We start from the raw sequence: 16,053 nt of genomic DNA, 5'->3' as shown, positions 1-16,053 counted from the left end.
TGTTTGTACCGGTGCAGGCCTGGGTTGATTTTTTTTTTTTTTTTTTCCATTTTGTAATCTGAAAGACAGATTGGGTGGGTCTCAGAGCAAGGACAGTTTGGCTACACGACAGACTGAGCCTTTGCCTAAGAATCCAGCCGCTGCTATACGTTGCCAGTGAGACAGTGCATGTCTCCTTTCCGCAATACCTCTGACAGACAAGTACAGCATTACGGTTACCCGGCATTTCTCTTTCTTGCTCTGCATCTGAGTAAAGAGGAAAACGTTTGGGACTGGCACAGTGGCAGAACTGTTCAAACGCCAGCTTGTTTGGCAGGCAAGCGTCCCTAGAAGTAGGAAAGCATTGGTTTCAGTCTGAAAGCACAGGATGTAGCTGTCCTTTTTGGTGTGAAACTTGGGAAATCTGTGAACAATTCATTCATATTCTTTTTCCATTCCACCCAATAGCAGTTATTGCTCCTACAGGACGTGGAGGAGGAAAGCATTTTTAAGATGGACTGCTCTGATTTTTCACAGCCTGCATTTAAGTGTTTTATCAATTGAGGTTTCATTCCTGATATCCATCCACATGGTGGACAGGCATTACAAAATAGAACACGAGTACCATTAAATCTGAAAACATCCTAATAGGTAGGTACACCCGAATTGGCCCTTATGTGTTCATGCACCATGTGAAATGGATTCAATTAATTAGCTGGTTGGTTTAAGACAATTCCAGTTGAGAGAATGTCTGTAGATCTTGTAGTTGGAAAGAAAAAAAAAAAATCTTGTTAATCTATTTCTTGTATTTCCACCTCTTTTCCAGAGTTCTGTGAAACATTATTTCTGTGAGACATTATTTCAGACTTTTTGAGTACCCAGCTCCTACGTGACAGGGAAACCTGCAGACAAAGCAGGCTATTCTGGCTCAGCAAGTCAACTAGTTCATTATGAGAGTCCATTTGTTTCCATTACTGATCATGGGATAGAATGACTATGGTTGATTTTCTTCTAAACATCGTCATAATACCAGATAGGGAGCCCGAGCCATTTGCTTTGGGATAGGCGCTGTGGCATTCTTTTCTGCTCAGTAAATGGAAAGCATCTACTCCAGTGTAGGGGGAAATTAAAGCATCACCACTGAAAATGAGCAATATATCTCTTTTCTACTTTGTCCTTTGTCCAATGTACAGAACAGTGGTGGAATACACAATAAATAGATGTATTTACTGTAGAAGAAATGTAAAAACTGTTTTTGAAGTAGCCATGCTGTAAAGCAAATGAGCAAAACTAGGTGAGAGTAAGGCAGCACAGGCTTTGTACCATTAGAAGGACATTAAAAGCAACAGAGAGACCCTTCTTGGCTTCAGCAGGCTTTGGATCCAGACTTAGAGGCAAGGTGGCCTTCAGCTCAGTGCTTTAGCCTTTACCAGGTTCATTTTAAATAACAGCAAAACCCATTTGCTTGACTCATTGTGTTTGTGATGAGATTCTCGCAGATCAAAGCTCCTCAGTTTTGCTTCCCAAGCCACCATGGAGCGGCTGCTGCAGAAGCGTGAGTCACCTCTGCGTGGACTCTTGCCCTCTCTCAGGCAGAACCAGACAAGTTCAAGATGTTCTAGAATTTCTAAGCATTTAGTCACATCTCTGCAAATGGGATATGTGAGTCTGCTACTAATGCGATAGCTGGACATTTGCTTTGTCCAATGTGGAAAAGCCTGTGGGTTTTGAGGTTACTATTAGGAGATTTTTTCCTTTTGCCATATAAATGTAGTTAAGTCATGATCAGGGCGCTTGCACAAATGCAAAGCCAAAAGCAACTACAGAACGGGTCAGCTTCTCAGGTCATAGCCCTCGATAACAAACTCTCATTCACCTCACTGGAACGGGGATTATGTCCCATAGGATGTCTGTCATCCTCCGGGCTTACAGCCACCATACTTGTTTTCCCTTGTACACATTTGGGCTCTTTTATGTACCACGCTTAGAGGTTCTTTGGGATTGAATGGTGATTTTCCTTTCACAGTTGGTGATTTCCTTTCGCTATTGGTCTGCTTACATACAGATGCTAATCTGCTTAGAAAATGGGAAATAATTCAAACCCAGCGTATGACAAAGATAGTGTTGCCTTTTTAAATTTTCTTCACTTTTTAGGCCAGCTCAGGGAAATGCTACTCACAGCAAAACCTTTAAAAATGTGAATGCTCAGTAAACAGCATAAATGCAGAGATATTCAGGCTTTCAAATATTAAACTTTAATGCTTTGTACAATGAATCAGAGACTGACACAGCTTCCAACAAACCACTGCAATAACTCCTATAGAAGTGAAGGGCTGTATAGCCACCACATTTAGCGCTTGAGGAAGATTTTGCTCTGCCATAGAAGAACATCGTTTATTTCTAATATTTTTTTGAATCTTAGGCTAATATATATTTTTGAATCAATAAGAAAACCTGGCTAAGGCATGTGTGTGACTGTTTTACTCCAAGTCTAGATGTAGTCAAGTCAGCTTTTTTATAACTTTATTATTCCTATATGTTATTTGCCAGTGCTTTAGCACAAATCAGCTTTCCAAAGGATTTTGGAGCTAACGGTTAATCTTTATGAGCAATGCAAAATGCATTATGTCATAACACGCTGACACACAGATCTACATCTGAGCACAGAGGGGGTGTTGAACAGACTAAGTCTTCCCAGATGTAAGTTTCCTTTGGAAACCTATTTAATACCTTCATTCTGCCAAAGGCCGCAACGATTTTCATTGCAGCTCTCCAAGCTGATTTCTTAATTCATTTAGCAATGTCCAGAAAGTCAGAAGCAAATATGAATGTCATTATATCCATATGTCTTCAATTTTTTTTGTCTTTTTTCTTTCTGTTAAATGATGCCATCTACTGTAGAATAACTGAATGACAACCTCGTAAAACGCATCTGCTTTATTTCCTTATTACTGTAAAATGATGTCAGTCATTTCGTGACACATTTTATGTGTCATTTTCATCTATATTGTTAACTAAAATATGGAAAGATCAGTATTCTCTGTGTGAAAAATTGGTTACTGAGAAAAGTCTTTGCTTCAGGAAAGAGCAGATGTCTTGAAAAAAAAATCTTTTCTAACCAGCAGAGTGAAAATATGGGAAAGACGGACGTTTTCTGCTCCCCATTTGGGCTGCCCTCTTTGCTGTAGGGCAGCAGGATCACATTACTGGAAAGAACAAAACAACAAAACAAATCAATGAAAATGAAGTAAGGTGGAAGAAAAAATTGACACATGGAAATACAAGTTCTTGGATATGAATTTCCTAGTGAATAAGAACCTTGCTGTCTTAAACACATCGTTTCAAAAAAGTTGAGGATTTGAAAGTATGAAGGTGATACCGAGAGCTGAAATTGGAATATTAAAAATAATCAAACACATCTTATGAGCACAGAAGTGAAGTGTGTGTACAGTATTTGTTTTTAATATGTGTATGCAATTCATATAACTGTACATTACATGTGCTCATGGTGACACTGTGAAGTTTTTAGCTCTGTATCATGGTATTTTTATTTAACAATTATGTATAAACTATGTTCTGCCCTAAACTAAAGAAAAATCATCTTTTCCCTTCCTCGTTAGGTTTGCAAATTAGAAGGATGTTTTAACCTGTGGAGCTGGGAAGTGCTTAAGCAGAGTGACAGCTGAGCATTGCTCTCGGGTGAAGTGGATCCATGCCCACCCCTGCTCTTTTGGGTGTATCCAACCAGCTCCTATTAGACAGATAACAAGCTCTAACCTCCCCGCTAGCTTTGGTGGTATTTTGCCTCCCACAGGACACTGCTTTTGAGGTCGTCTTGTATACAGTGAGCAGCTCGTGCACTGATCTGCTCAGCTTTTGCCACTTTAAAATTCAGGTTTCTTCGTGAGTCATTGGAGAGACTGTAAAGATGATTTCATTCATAACGCTGCACTTCTCATTTTTAAAATACATGTCAGCCTGCTTGTTTGTCAGGAAACATTTGTCAAGGCTGGACAGTTTGGTTTTTTCCTAAGTAACTGCCCACAGTGAAATCCTGGTTTGTTAAAGAAGGAAAATGATTCTCGCAGAAACAGCAATTAATTAAGCAGATAATCAGCTTATTTAACTGGGATCCACTGACATGATTCTGTAGTGTGAGAGCTGGGAAACCAGGCGAATTTTTTAGAAGCTAAATGAGGCTTGGCAGACTAAGGAAGGATGTCTAGATCCTCTCCCGGGGTGGTGGTTATTAGGCAGTGTCCTTTGAAACGGCATCCTCTGAGGCCGTGACCCTGTGTCACGACGGGTGTGAGGAAGATGCTGGCCTGGAAATAAGCACTTCTCCACCTCTCTTGTGCAGGACCTGAACTTTCTGATGAGGCCCAAATGGTGGAGAAGCAAAGGAAAAGGGAAAAAGTGAATTTCTAACTGGTAGGAAATGTCTGAGGAGGATTGGTTTTCATATGCCGCTGGAATGGTTTAGATTTTAAGATTTTTTTGTGTGTGTGTTGTCAAAGGAAGGTAAAATACTGGCTCCCAGACAGATATCAGACAAAGAAAAAAACATTGACTTGAAAATGTCTGAAAAGGATTTTTGAAGCTTTTTGCATCTTGTTGTTCTAATCAAACTGGTGGTCAAAAACCAACTTTAACCATAAGTAGTGTGTCAGCCTTGACAAGGCACCATATTCCTGTTTGCTTCTTTTGTAATTGAAGCGCAGAAATAACACAAGTTGGTGTATGCCGAAAGCCCGTAGTGGGGTTGAAACTAGGGAAAGAAACCTCCTGTGCCATGCAGTGCCCTGTTCTGAGATCCCCGCTCTTGTGCCATGCAGTGCCCTGTTCTGAGATCCCCGCTCTGGTTCTCCAGTCAGTGAGCCAAGAAGCCTTGGCTGTGTTGCCCATCACCCTTACAGAGCTCCTGCCAGGAGGTGATGAAAGTCACGGGTGACCCAGAAGGAAAAGTCAGGTTAATATGGACAAGGAAAAGCAGATGAGCAAGCGAGGCACTGGGAAGGGAGCAGAGAATGAAAAACTAAGCTCAGCTGAGTAAATGGCAATAAAGGTGAGCTGTTCAGGTACAAAAGACAAGAGGATTCAGGGAAGATGAAGAGGGAAGTTATGTGTTATATGAAAGATGAAACCAAATAGAGAAAAAAGGAACTGAGGCAGAAGCAGCATGAGAAGAGAGGAAATGTGTCCAAGTCTGCACCATGCCAAAGACATGGGGGTGTGGGTATGGAGACAGATACCCACAACATAGAAAAACAAAGAATGGGTATGGAAACAGATACCCACAACATAGAAAAACGAAGAATGGAAAGAGGAAAAAAGTGACCAGGGTGGTAACACAGTAGTAGAAAAGAATAAAAACAGAGATGAAAGTCATTGCATGTGAGAAAAGAATAACCCGTAGGAATGGACTGCACTGTAAGTTTGACTCGGTCTCGTACTGTGTAATTATGACCATTGCAACAATGTGATGGCATTCAGAATTGTCTGTCTGGAGTCAGTGGTAATTTTAATGTCAGAGCTTTGAAGTACATCTTTTGGCTTCTTCTTTTTTTTTTTTTTTCCCCCCTTTTTCAAGGGTGATGTGTAGTTGGTAACTTACTCTGATATTAAAGTTTCAAGGACTATGCAGGTACCTAAATAGCTCTTCCCCCAGAATTTTGTGTCTGTAAACTGAATTATTTTGAATTATTCATGGAAAATATCTTATTCCATTATTCAGAACATTCACTGATACTCATATGTGTAATCTGGGATTTCTAATAGTTCTACAAAACTTACAAGGAGCTTGTCTAACTTCGTAGTGTTATTTTCATAATGGTTTCTTAAATGATCAGGTTTTCTGGATTTTGTTTCTCTGAAAATACAAACCCAAAATGTAAAGTTTGAAGCTGGTTTTCATCAGTCTCTTCAGTTTCATTATTTACAACACATTTTATCAGTAGAATAGCTGTTGGAAGGAATTCACAAAATCATGAATATACAGATGAACAATGTTTTTTTCTGAAAATACAGACACTTGTAACATTGGAGCAGGCCAGATGATACAATAATTGCAAGCCATTTGGGCAATTGATGTGAACATTCTTTTAGATCTATTGCATACGCTGGCTTTTGAAAAACACTTTGAAAACACTTGGTGCTAGCTATTCATGCAAGATGCTAGCAACAAGGGTTCATGCTGGGCAGATGGCTGATTCCACATTCGTGTGTAAGTGCTTGTGTTGGCGCACGGGGGCCAATGATACACTTGTCTGAAAGAATTGGCACGTTTGCTTTTTAGCTGCAGCAGAGAATTCAATTGCTAATTACACAGTAACACAGTCTGACACTAAAATTACTTGAGGCAGAAGATTATCAAAGATTTAATTGGGCTTTGGATCAGCTCCAGGAGGTTTCTGTTGATGTCTATTTATAGATTCAGAGCAGACTCTGCAATTACTGTAACAGATCCTCGCAGTGTCTGAAAAGAAGTATTTAGCCTTGTACTTCACACCCATAGACTATATTACAGTAGAAAACAAATGAGACTACCTAACAACTCTCATCTTATTCATCTTTGATTTGGAAAATACCTTTGAAATAATATTGAATGCTATTTTATCTTTCTTTCCAGTCATAGGATGTACCCATCTTGGGCAGGTTTACGCTGACAGGGATGTTTGGAAGCCAGAGCCATGCCAAATCTGTGTGTGCGACTCAGGATCTGTTCTCTGTGATGACATCATCTGTGATGACCAGGAGCTGGACTGTCCCAACCCAGAGATTCCCTTTGGAGAGTGCTGTCCAGTTTGTCCACAAACAACACCACAACCTACAAGAGTAAGTTTGTTCTCAGTGTTATTACTTTGGTGTCGCTGCCTTCTTGATCCATGTCAACCTCAATTCACTTTCTTTTAGATGCTTTTAAATGCTTTTCTTTTAAGTGCTAAGGATGCCACTTTCTGACTCTAGGCAAATACTTAAGATGGGCAGATTTTGCCAACTCATGTTAAAAAAAAACAGCTTGAACTTTCACAGAGTTGTGTCTTGTTAAATTCAAGAATGCTTCTGTATTCTATCAGAGAATTAGTACCAGATCTGATAAAATATTTGTTAGTCCTTTGGGCTGTGCAGCTGAAAGCATGAAGTCCTTCAACCCAGTTTTACTTAGACAACAGGCCCAGATAAATAGTAGAAAGAGACAGAGGGCAACAATTAACCATTATATTTTTCATTTTACAGAGAAACATAGGAATAATGCAAACCGCTTATTTGTTGAGTGCATGCTCAATCTATGAAATTAATGCCAACACAGAGTTAAAGAAAGTTAGATAAGTTTCACAGCATACTGTGAGCCTGCGTTATCAACTCAATTCTACACCACCACAGAGTAAATTTCCTTTTGCAGAGTTATTGCCGACTTTAATGCCCTGTAAAGGAAAGGTGATTCAAGCCCTACATCCCTAATTTATCATCATCTTGTTTATAGACACCAACATGACGTAAGCCAGCAGCAACTTAACCTCAGGAAAATCAAGAATGTTAGTGCATGCCAAGTCCCCTGCCTAAACCACTTCAGTGAGTAGGCGAGCCAGCTATTCCCACCTCTAGGGTTATCTGAACATCTCGTCCTTGTTTAAGATCTATGAGATTCTGTTAAAGTACGCAGATTTCCACAGCCACATTGAAGACTCTTATCCAGAAGATAAGAGTGTGAAAAACGTGTATCTGGAGCAGAAAGGGAGGAGATGTATTTCTGCAGCTCTGTGGTCTATCTGCTTAAACATGAAATGTCAGATACAAACACATCGCCTACTGTTAGTTGCGCTGTGTGAGTGCAGTTCTACTGCTTCCAGGATTACCTGAGCTACTTCACCAAACAGTTTTGGAGGTGTAAACAAATGGTACATACAAGCATGCTGGAGATTTAAGCACATCTCCCTCACTTGCTGAGTCTAGAGACTCTTGAATCAGTTCTGTTGTTCCTGATAATAAAGGACATGGGGACTACTTCCTCCAGCCTCTGCCTTTGATATATGAGTTAGATAAGCCCACTGGAAGCTGTCCCGCCGACCAGGGAAGGTGTATAGGGAAATGCCAGCTTTGAAAGATCCAAGAGGGTTTCAGCTGAGTAGTATTTGCTACCACTCTCAACTGAATGTTAGTGTAAAAACTGTTCTGAACTGTGAATTTAGACTCCAGATAATAACAGGTACCTGAATTATTAATTTAAAAATAAATAACTTGGAGGAGTAGATCTAAGAAATTCAGATTAGTTACATTATCATGCTTGACATGCTGGACTGAGAAGGATACAAGAAAACTGTCCTGTTCAGTTTTCCACAGTGGACTTCTGTCCCCATGGTACCCTATGGCAAAGCTCTACTGACATCATTAGTGTCATGTTTTTGACTACAGAAGAGGTGTAGCTTTATGGATGAACCATGAAAATGCAGATAGACTGATCAAAAACCCTACAGCTTCTAAATATGCTGAATAAGAATAAATTAAATTCATTTGATAAAATTATATTCCAATGTTCAAATGTGTTTTCCTCTTGGTTACACACACACACACAGACAGATATTCAGGTTTTCAGGTTTTGATTTTCTTTTTTAATGTAACTACTTTTTTTTTTTTTTTTTTTAGGTTCCTGGAGTAACCCAAGGCCCCAAAGGAGACCCTGTAAGTGCAAATTATTATTATTATTATTTTCCTTTTATTTTTTCCAGGGAAACTGACAAAACCAAGAACCGATCCCTATACTGCTATATCTTCCATTCAAGCTGCTGAGATATCCAGCTTTCATTGATGTCTGCACTGTCTGCAGGACTATGCCATATTGTTATGTTGAAATAGCCTTTTAACTTCAAAAAAACTTACAAAGATTTAAACTGGAAAAACACAGAGAGAGAGAGTTTAGTCCAAAATATATGACATTTGTTATTTTTTGTTGTATTTTCCCCGGGGGGGGGGGGGCGGAAATCTATGAACTCCACTAGCAGTAGTCATTTTAGATTCAGGAATTGACCTGTTTAATATTTCTAGTGTGTTTGATCAAATATCAGCTGCAATAAGGCTCCAGCAACTAAGAAGGGTTTCCATGTACGAATTTTGTCTACTGCCTAGTCTATGTCTTTCCTGAATGTCCATTTGCAGCTTTAGTGACGTTTAAAAGAGAAAGTTTCCCACCGCAGTCACACAGGCTGCATGTTATGAATGGAAGGATTTGTCCCGCCATGCCCTTGCAGTTGGAGGCTGGTGCCAATGTCTGTATCTGCTCTGTTTGTGTCTTTGCAGGGTCCTCCTGGGGTTCCAGGCAGAAATGGTTCCCCTGGCCCTCCAGGACAACCGGGGAGTCCTGGAGCTCCTGGCCCTCCCGGGGTCTGCCAGTCGTGTCCCAGCATAAGCGGAGGCGTAAGTCATCGTTACGTTGAGCTACCGCCTTGCTCATAAGCGTACAAAGCAATACTATAGGCACCTCTCCCTTGCACCTTTAGGTGTATTTTGCTTTCAGTAGCATCTGATTCTCATTTGCACCTTTGAAAAACACAGCTGAGTGGTAGGTGGGTTTTTGTTGTAGTTTTGGGGGTTTGTCCATGAAATTTGGCTGGAGTGTAATTGAATCTCTGCCTTATTTTTTAAAACTTTTGGAGTCAGATCTGAGGAAGGACTTATGCAACTCAGAAATATTCTGACCAGAAAGTTTGCAGGAGGAAGTATATCTCCTCGAGGTAAATGGTTAGGGAAGTCTCTTACCTTCCTATATTTTATCCAATGCACATTTAATAAAGAAACATTCCCAGGTGACTAGACTGCAACACAGGTCCTCTGCTCACAGGGAAGTGCCATGTAGGTGCAATTTGTCATACTCCATCTTTATTTCTGGCTCACTGAATCTTGAATTCTCTTCTGAAGAGTGCGGCAGACTCAGCAAAAGAGCTAATTTTAACCTGTTTCTGTGCAGTTCAATTTGTTAAGGGAGCTGAGCCACAGCTAGCACTTTGTTGAGAGATGATGTTGTCTCCCATGCAATCAAGCAAGCCTAGCTTTACAAGGTGGGACTGCTTTAGCACAAAACTTAGGAATTCTATATCAACACAATCGCTACTTTTGAACATAGGCCATAGCTTATGGCTTCCACTTAAGCTTCCCACTCTCAGGTAAGCCAGAAACTATGGAAAGATATCTTGGGTGTATTTAGTTCTAAAAGGGACTGAGCTTTGGGGAGAGGTACCCATGGATCAACCCTGGATTAACCAGCCCCAATGGACATCACAATAATATACCATGAGAGGTACTGGGCTTGGGTTGGCAGCTGCAGACATGGGAGAGGATGATATGCTGAATAGTCACCCATTCTGACCCTGTATCAAAGATGTGCTGTTGAATCCTGACGAGAGGGCTGATATCACTAGCACAGGAGTCTTGTACCTGGTCGGCAGAGGAGTGGGTTCCACAGTGGTTTGGGTTCTCAGGCAGAACACTGCATTCCTTCAACCTTTCCTGCTCAACCACCTATGTGCCATTAATGCCTAAATTGCATTAATGCCGTATTATTCAATTAAGTTTGCTAATAGCTGCATGATAAAATCAATATATGCCAATTAAGGAGTTTACACAGGAATTCATTGGAAAAACGACTGTAGAATTTATAGGTTTTTTTAAGCAGTACTTGATGCAAACGGGTCTGTCAAAGATGCTATCTGCTCTCAGGAAGACCCACAGGACAAGTTTTCACTCCGTACCTTGGACTAAGCTTCCATTTGTTTCAGAGAAATTGTCAAAAGCATTGAGGCTTGGCTGCTTGGGCTCAAAAGTGATGATTGTATTTGAATTATATGGAGTGACATAGTGAATGGGAAGAGAGAAAGGGAAAGATGGAAAATGGCATTAGGAAAAAAGTGTAAACCTCAGTTTTCTGAGATCTGGAAGTTCCCACACATGAGGTAAAAATATTATTTGTAGTTCAGGGAAGGAGAAATTTATACACAGGTAAAAGATTTTTTGCTACAAAATACTCCAAAATTTGACATTTGTTAGTCACAGACAAAAGAAATTAAGAAAGTAATGATAAACTGTTGCATCCTTTAGTAGAACAGAAAAAATTTCATCAACTTTCTAGAGCGCTTGAGAACACCTAAGTCCAACAGAAAAGAGTTTGATAGAGAAAATGGGGGGAAGGCTTAAAAGGAGTCAAACAAGAATAAAAGGAGACAGAATGGTAATTTTTTGGTTCAGCTGAGGCTCAGCTGCCAAGCTGAAAATTGGATTCACACAGTGTAGGGAGTTAATGTTACCATGACCTCAAAAGAAATATGGGCTTCTCTTATGGATGATTTAAATATATGGCAGCTATATGTCAAACAAGTGCTACTCAATAGATACAAATGAGTTATTTCCATACATTTGCCATTCTAATGTAAGAAAAGACTTATTTGATTTGTAGCAATCACCTTTCTTCTTTTTTCTTTCTTTTTTCTTTTTTTTTTTTTTTTTCCTTTCTGTTTTTCTCCATTTCTTTTACAGAGTTTTTCTCCACAGTATGACTCCTATGATGTGAAGGCCGGTTCCGTTGGTATTGGTTACCCACCGCAGCCCATTGTAAGATGATATAGCCCTTTTGCTGTCCTTTCTTTTTTTTTTTAAAGAATAATTTTTCTGCTTGTAGATTATACCTTGGATGTGTATGTATCCTGATTTTAATTTAACAAGATAAGTTTTAATTTAATTGTTGCCTGCAAGCGGAATGCTATGTAAGGCAGCAGTTTGCTTGGCAATATCATTCTAGAAAGTAACTATAGATCATCTGGGTTTTATGCTTTTTCTCTCTCTTTCTTCCTTTTCTTGCCTTCTTTTTCCTAATCTCTCTCTGATTCACTGTTATAAGCTACCTAAACGTTTATTCCTTTCTCCCTTGCATATGTTCCTCATTTATCTGCTCTGGTATTCTTATGCTAATTACTTCTCTCCCTTCCACCACTTTTTTACCTCTTCCACTGTCCCTAATCTTCCTTTACCTATTCAGCAGCATTCTGCCTTTACTCAGTATTATACTCCACACTTGTTTACTTTCCCACAACTCAGATTTGCCTGATAACAAGTAAACCCGTCTTACAATCTCCTTTTCATCCCAGAAGCAATCAAAAGCTTTTTGCTTTTTCATTTTACAATTACCATTTTTTTTTACCCACAGCTATTCAGACTGTGTACTAAGGATGCTGTATCTGCCTGCTTGGCCTAGCCAAGCTTTTCACAGTGGTTGTTTTTGTTTGGTTTTTTTGGTTTTGGTGTTTTTTTTTTTTGGTTTTTTTTTGTGAGATAAAGCATGGATTGCCTGAGAGACTTATGCATGAGCTACTTTCCCCATGTAAAATAAATTTGAATGTTGCACCTTATGATTTTCCTTTTAGGCACAGGGATTTAGAAATATTCAGCACTGACGACATGGAGTGTTCTTGATTCAAGCAATCTGCTATATAGAGGATGTGGCGAATTGCTGTTATTTGAAATTGGCTGCTGCTTCATTAAGCATAATCATTATTTTCAGTCCAACACTGAATAACAAGGTTTGGGTAATACGTGTTGCAACACATCGAGGCAGTTCTAAGCTGATACGTTTCCATTTCTCAGGCTTCCATCACATCATCTTGTGAAATAAATTTTACTAATTATGACAGCTGTTTTTTCTGAAATGTAGTTCATTGTTTTCTCACCTTTATCTTAACTTGTTTATTTCTACTTCGTTCATTTGCTAATATGATCATCCATGCACTGGTCTTCTTCAACCATCCGTTCTTGTATTTTTTTGTTCATTTATTCGTATTCAGCTCTTCACAGCTTTTGACCACAGCTTATCATACCACCTGCATTTTGCTACTTGGTGTCTTAATATGGGATGTGCTGAAACAGGCAGATAAGCAAGATACCTTTCAGTTAACAATTATGGTTACTCCTTTCAATTTTGGCATTTTTCCTGGAGGTCCTTAGGGGTTTCTTGTGCTCCGACACCTGAATTTTGGTTAAAAAACAAACAAAAAAAACCCCACTAAAAAAAACCCAAACAACTTAACTGGGCACTCTAGGATGTGTTCAGCCAGGATTGTCTGTATACTTTCAGGTCATATGTCCTTTTATATTGCATCATGCAATACATGACTGCAAAGCAACAGAGCAGTTACAGGCAGATGTGACTAAAATCACTAGAACTAAATTGTTTTTATTGTGAACATGACATAGCTTATTTTATTTATTAATTTATACATTTAATTTATCAATTTTCAACTTAAACACTCAGTTTGAACAAATATCCAAACTGAAATAATTTGGAAGGGTAATAAAATAAAACACGCCAGCTATAGCACCACCATTTGTCTGTGGGCGGTTGCCATGCCTGCTCTTTCCTCAGTCACACATCTCTCCATCGCTGTCCTCCCGCTGCCTTTCTGCTGCTTGCAGGCTGGTTTTGGACTTTACATCACAGTTTTTCTTTATTTGCTCATATAACCTTCACATATTTCCTTGGTCTCTTTCCACCAGTGCTCATATTCTAACGCAAATATACTCATTTGTTCACAGTCTGGAGATGCTAGCGGCAAGCAAATGTTATACCTAACTATCAGTTTATCTCCTCAGTGTGCACCTTGAAAAAAATAATGTATTGTTGGTTTGTAGCCATATTGTCTAATCAATTGATTGCAAATGATGAATTGATGGCTCCAATTCACATTGAATCCAGAGTTATTTTACACTAAATGAGTTCTAACAATTAACAGCAAGGGACTGCTCGTATTCACATGTTGAAGGCAACCCGATTTACCCAGGCACTGACTGCTCTGCCACGTGGTGTGCTTCTTGTCCTAGAAAATACCAAATATTACAATAATTCTCTTTTTTAGACACAAGACAATCTGTGAACTAATATTAACATAGTATATTTGTAGTATAGTAGTATCCTATATGATGTATACTAGCATAGTATAGCAATGCTATTAATCTTGTATTATGAAAATTAGGTTTGTGTAATATCTGTAATAGATGCAAATCATGTACAATCTGTAATATTCTGACACAATATGAAAATTTCCCATGAAACACATGACATGCAATATTAAGCTGTGGAATATACTGCCGGTACTGCAGCACACAGTGATTCTCATGTAATTCATATACTTCAATTGTTTTGGCTGTATCAAACCCATGAAGAGTTTAATTTAACAAAAAGCTTTTTTTAAAGGACCATATACAGGTGCAGTAAACCACTGTGCTAGCTTTCAATCGTTTTCTGTTTTGCTGTGTCAAATGCTTTTGTGGTTGTTGGTACAGGAAGTAAAGATAACAGCACTCTTCCAAACTGAGAATTTCCTTAGTAATATTTTACCCTCTTTTTACCAGTTAAAAGAAGGAACAGTATTACTGATTTGAGTTAAACTATATGTACATTGAGATTTCATTCCTTTGCTTATCCTAGACATCATTTACTTCTTATGGCTTACTGCTGTTAAAGTTCAGAAAAGATTTCACTGGTGAAAATGCTTGCCTTACTGACAATAACAAAAATACAGCTTTAATAAAGTATACCTAATAAAGTAAGTCCTAAGAAGTCTAGTCATAAACAGAGTTCATTGTACAAAGTTCTTTTAATGGGTGGTGTATCTTTGTGTAATATAGCTCCTGAATGCGGGTGAGAAATTTTTAAATTAGTTTTAGAAAGCACAAGCTGGCATCGCTAGACTATGGCTGCACCACTGAACATGTAGCATTAGGCTAATAAAACTGTTACATGGCAGAGAAGCTGAAGCTCATTTACTCTGTTTAAGAAATTAAGAGTTCCAGTTATCTATTCTTCCAGTTTAGGCAGCTGAAAAGCTGAGCTGTGAGCATCCTTCTGGGGGTCTAGAGAGGCGAATAGTGATTCAAAAGACAAAAATTACAGCTTTGAAAATATCTTTTGGAGTATGTTAGCTAAGGCTGCAAAGGAAAACCCAGTGATCCCTTTTCTGGAGTGACTGTAGGTACTAGATGGTGTATCTGGCAATGTGTATGTACTGCTGCTTCTGGTTCTTACTGCACCAAGGGCTTGTCACCGTGGATTTTTCTCTGTAATAATATGTAAAATTTATTTCACAGTTATTGGTGACTATTACAGCTACAGTAAGCTTTATTGCTGTATTACATGAATATAATGACTATCCTTTAATCTACACTATAGAGTGGCTTTCCAGGACCCCCTGGCCCCAGTGGCCCCCCTGGCCCACCTGGTCATGCAGGTCCCCCTGTAAGTAAATTAATCTTTTCATAATCCTCTCATATTCTTTTATATGAGCTTCTCCTTTCCTCTGTTGTAAATATTAGGTACATGTTCAACCGATAAATCTAGATACTATGCTGAAGAATGTTATGAATAAATTTAATCTCCTGTTAATTGGGCTGTACCACCTATGCACCACCAAGACTTGGTGGCCTGAGGGCTATATATTGTGCTTCCTTGGGTCCCCGTGTTCCCCTGAGCTTTCTGTGATTCTGTGGGGTTTCAGCTAAGGTTGCCTTAAGATATGCCACCACCTATCATCCTCTGTTAACTTTCCCAAATTATTATTCATGCAAAAAATTAACAGGAGATAAAGGAAAGTGGGAATCCTGATATGTATTCAGTGAATGTGGAAAGGGTCTGAGGTTTTGATGTACATTTCCATTAAAAGGAACAGTTTTAATTCTTTTTTCCATTGAAGTATATTTGGCTTGGTTCTGCTGATTGCACCTTTGGTCATTTGTTGACAGTTCTGACTACCATTTTCCTTATGATTATGAGATTAATATAAAATATAGTAACACCATGGAATGATGCATGTAATTGTTCACATCATAACTGGTTTCTTTGCTGCATTACAGGGCTCTGCTGGATACCAAGGTTCCCCCGGAGAACCAGGGCAACCTGGCCCTCCTGTATGTATACATTACCTTTCACTATATGTGTTAAAGGCTATACATTTTACAAGCATGAATCTGTCTCATCACTGGGGTGGGTTAAAATTGTCAGTTCATCCTGTCTGTTTACTATCATGTATGTCAAATCTACAA

The 16,053-nt window shown here is 39.0% G+C and overlaps 1 protein-coding gene across 1 annotated transcript in view; it reads left to right on the top strand.

The window, feature by feature from the left end:
* The window catches only part of COL3A1 (collagen type III alpha 1 chain), a 53,023-nt gene that overhangs the window by 11,634 nt on the left and 25,336 nt on the right, over positions 1-16,053 (top strand). The window contains exons 2-7 of the mRNA XM_080398779.1: positions 6,608-6,813; positions 8,623-8,658; positions 9,274-9,390; positions 11,503-11,577; positions 15,185-15,250; positions 15,865-15,918. Of these exons, the coding sequence (XP_080254905.1) occupies positions 6,608-6,813; positions 8,623-8,658; positions 9,274-9,390; positions 11,503-11,577; positions 15,185-15,250; positions 15,865-15,918 (554 nt within the window). The remainder of the gene's footprint in view (positions 1-6,607; positions 6,814-8,622; positions 8,659-9,273; positions 9,391-11,502; positions 11,578-15,184; positions 15,251-15,864; positions 15,919-16,053) is intronic.

Source organism: Falco punctatus, assembly GCF_963210335.1.
Source record: "Falco punctatus genome assembly, chromosome: 8".
Lineage (NCBI taxonomy): Eukaryota > Metazoa > Chordata > Aves > Falconiformes > Falconidae > Falco > Falco punctatus.
This window is presented reverse-complemented; position numbering and strand designations above follow the sequence as displayed.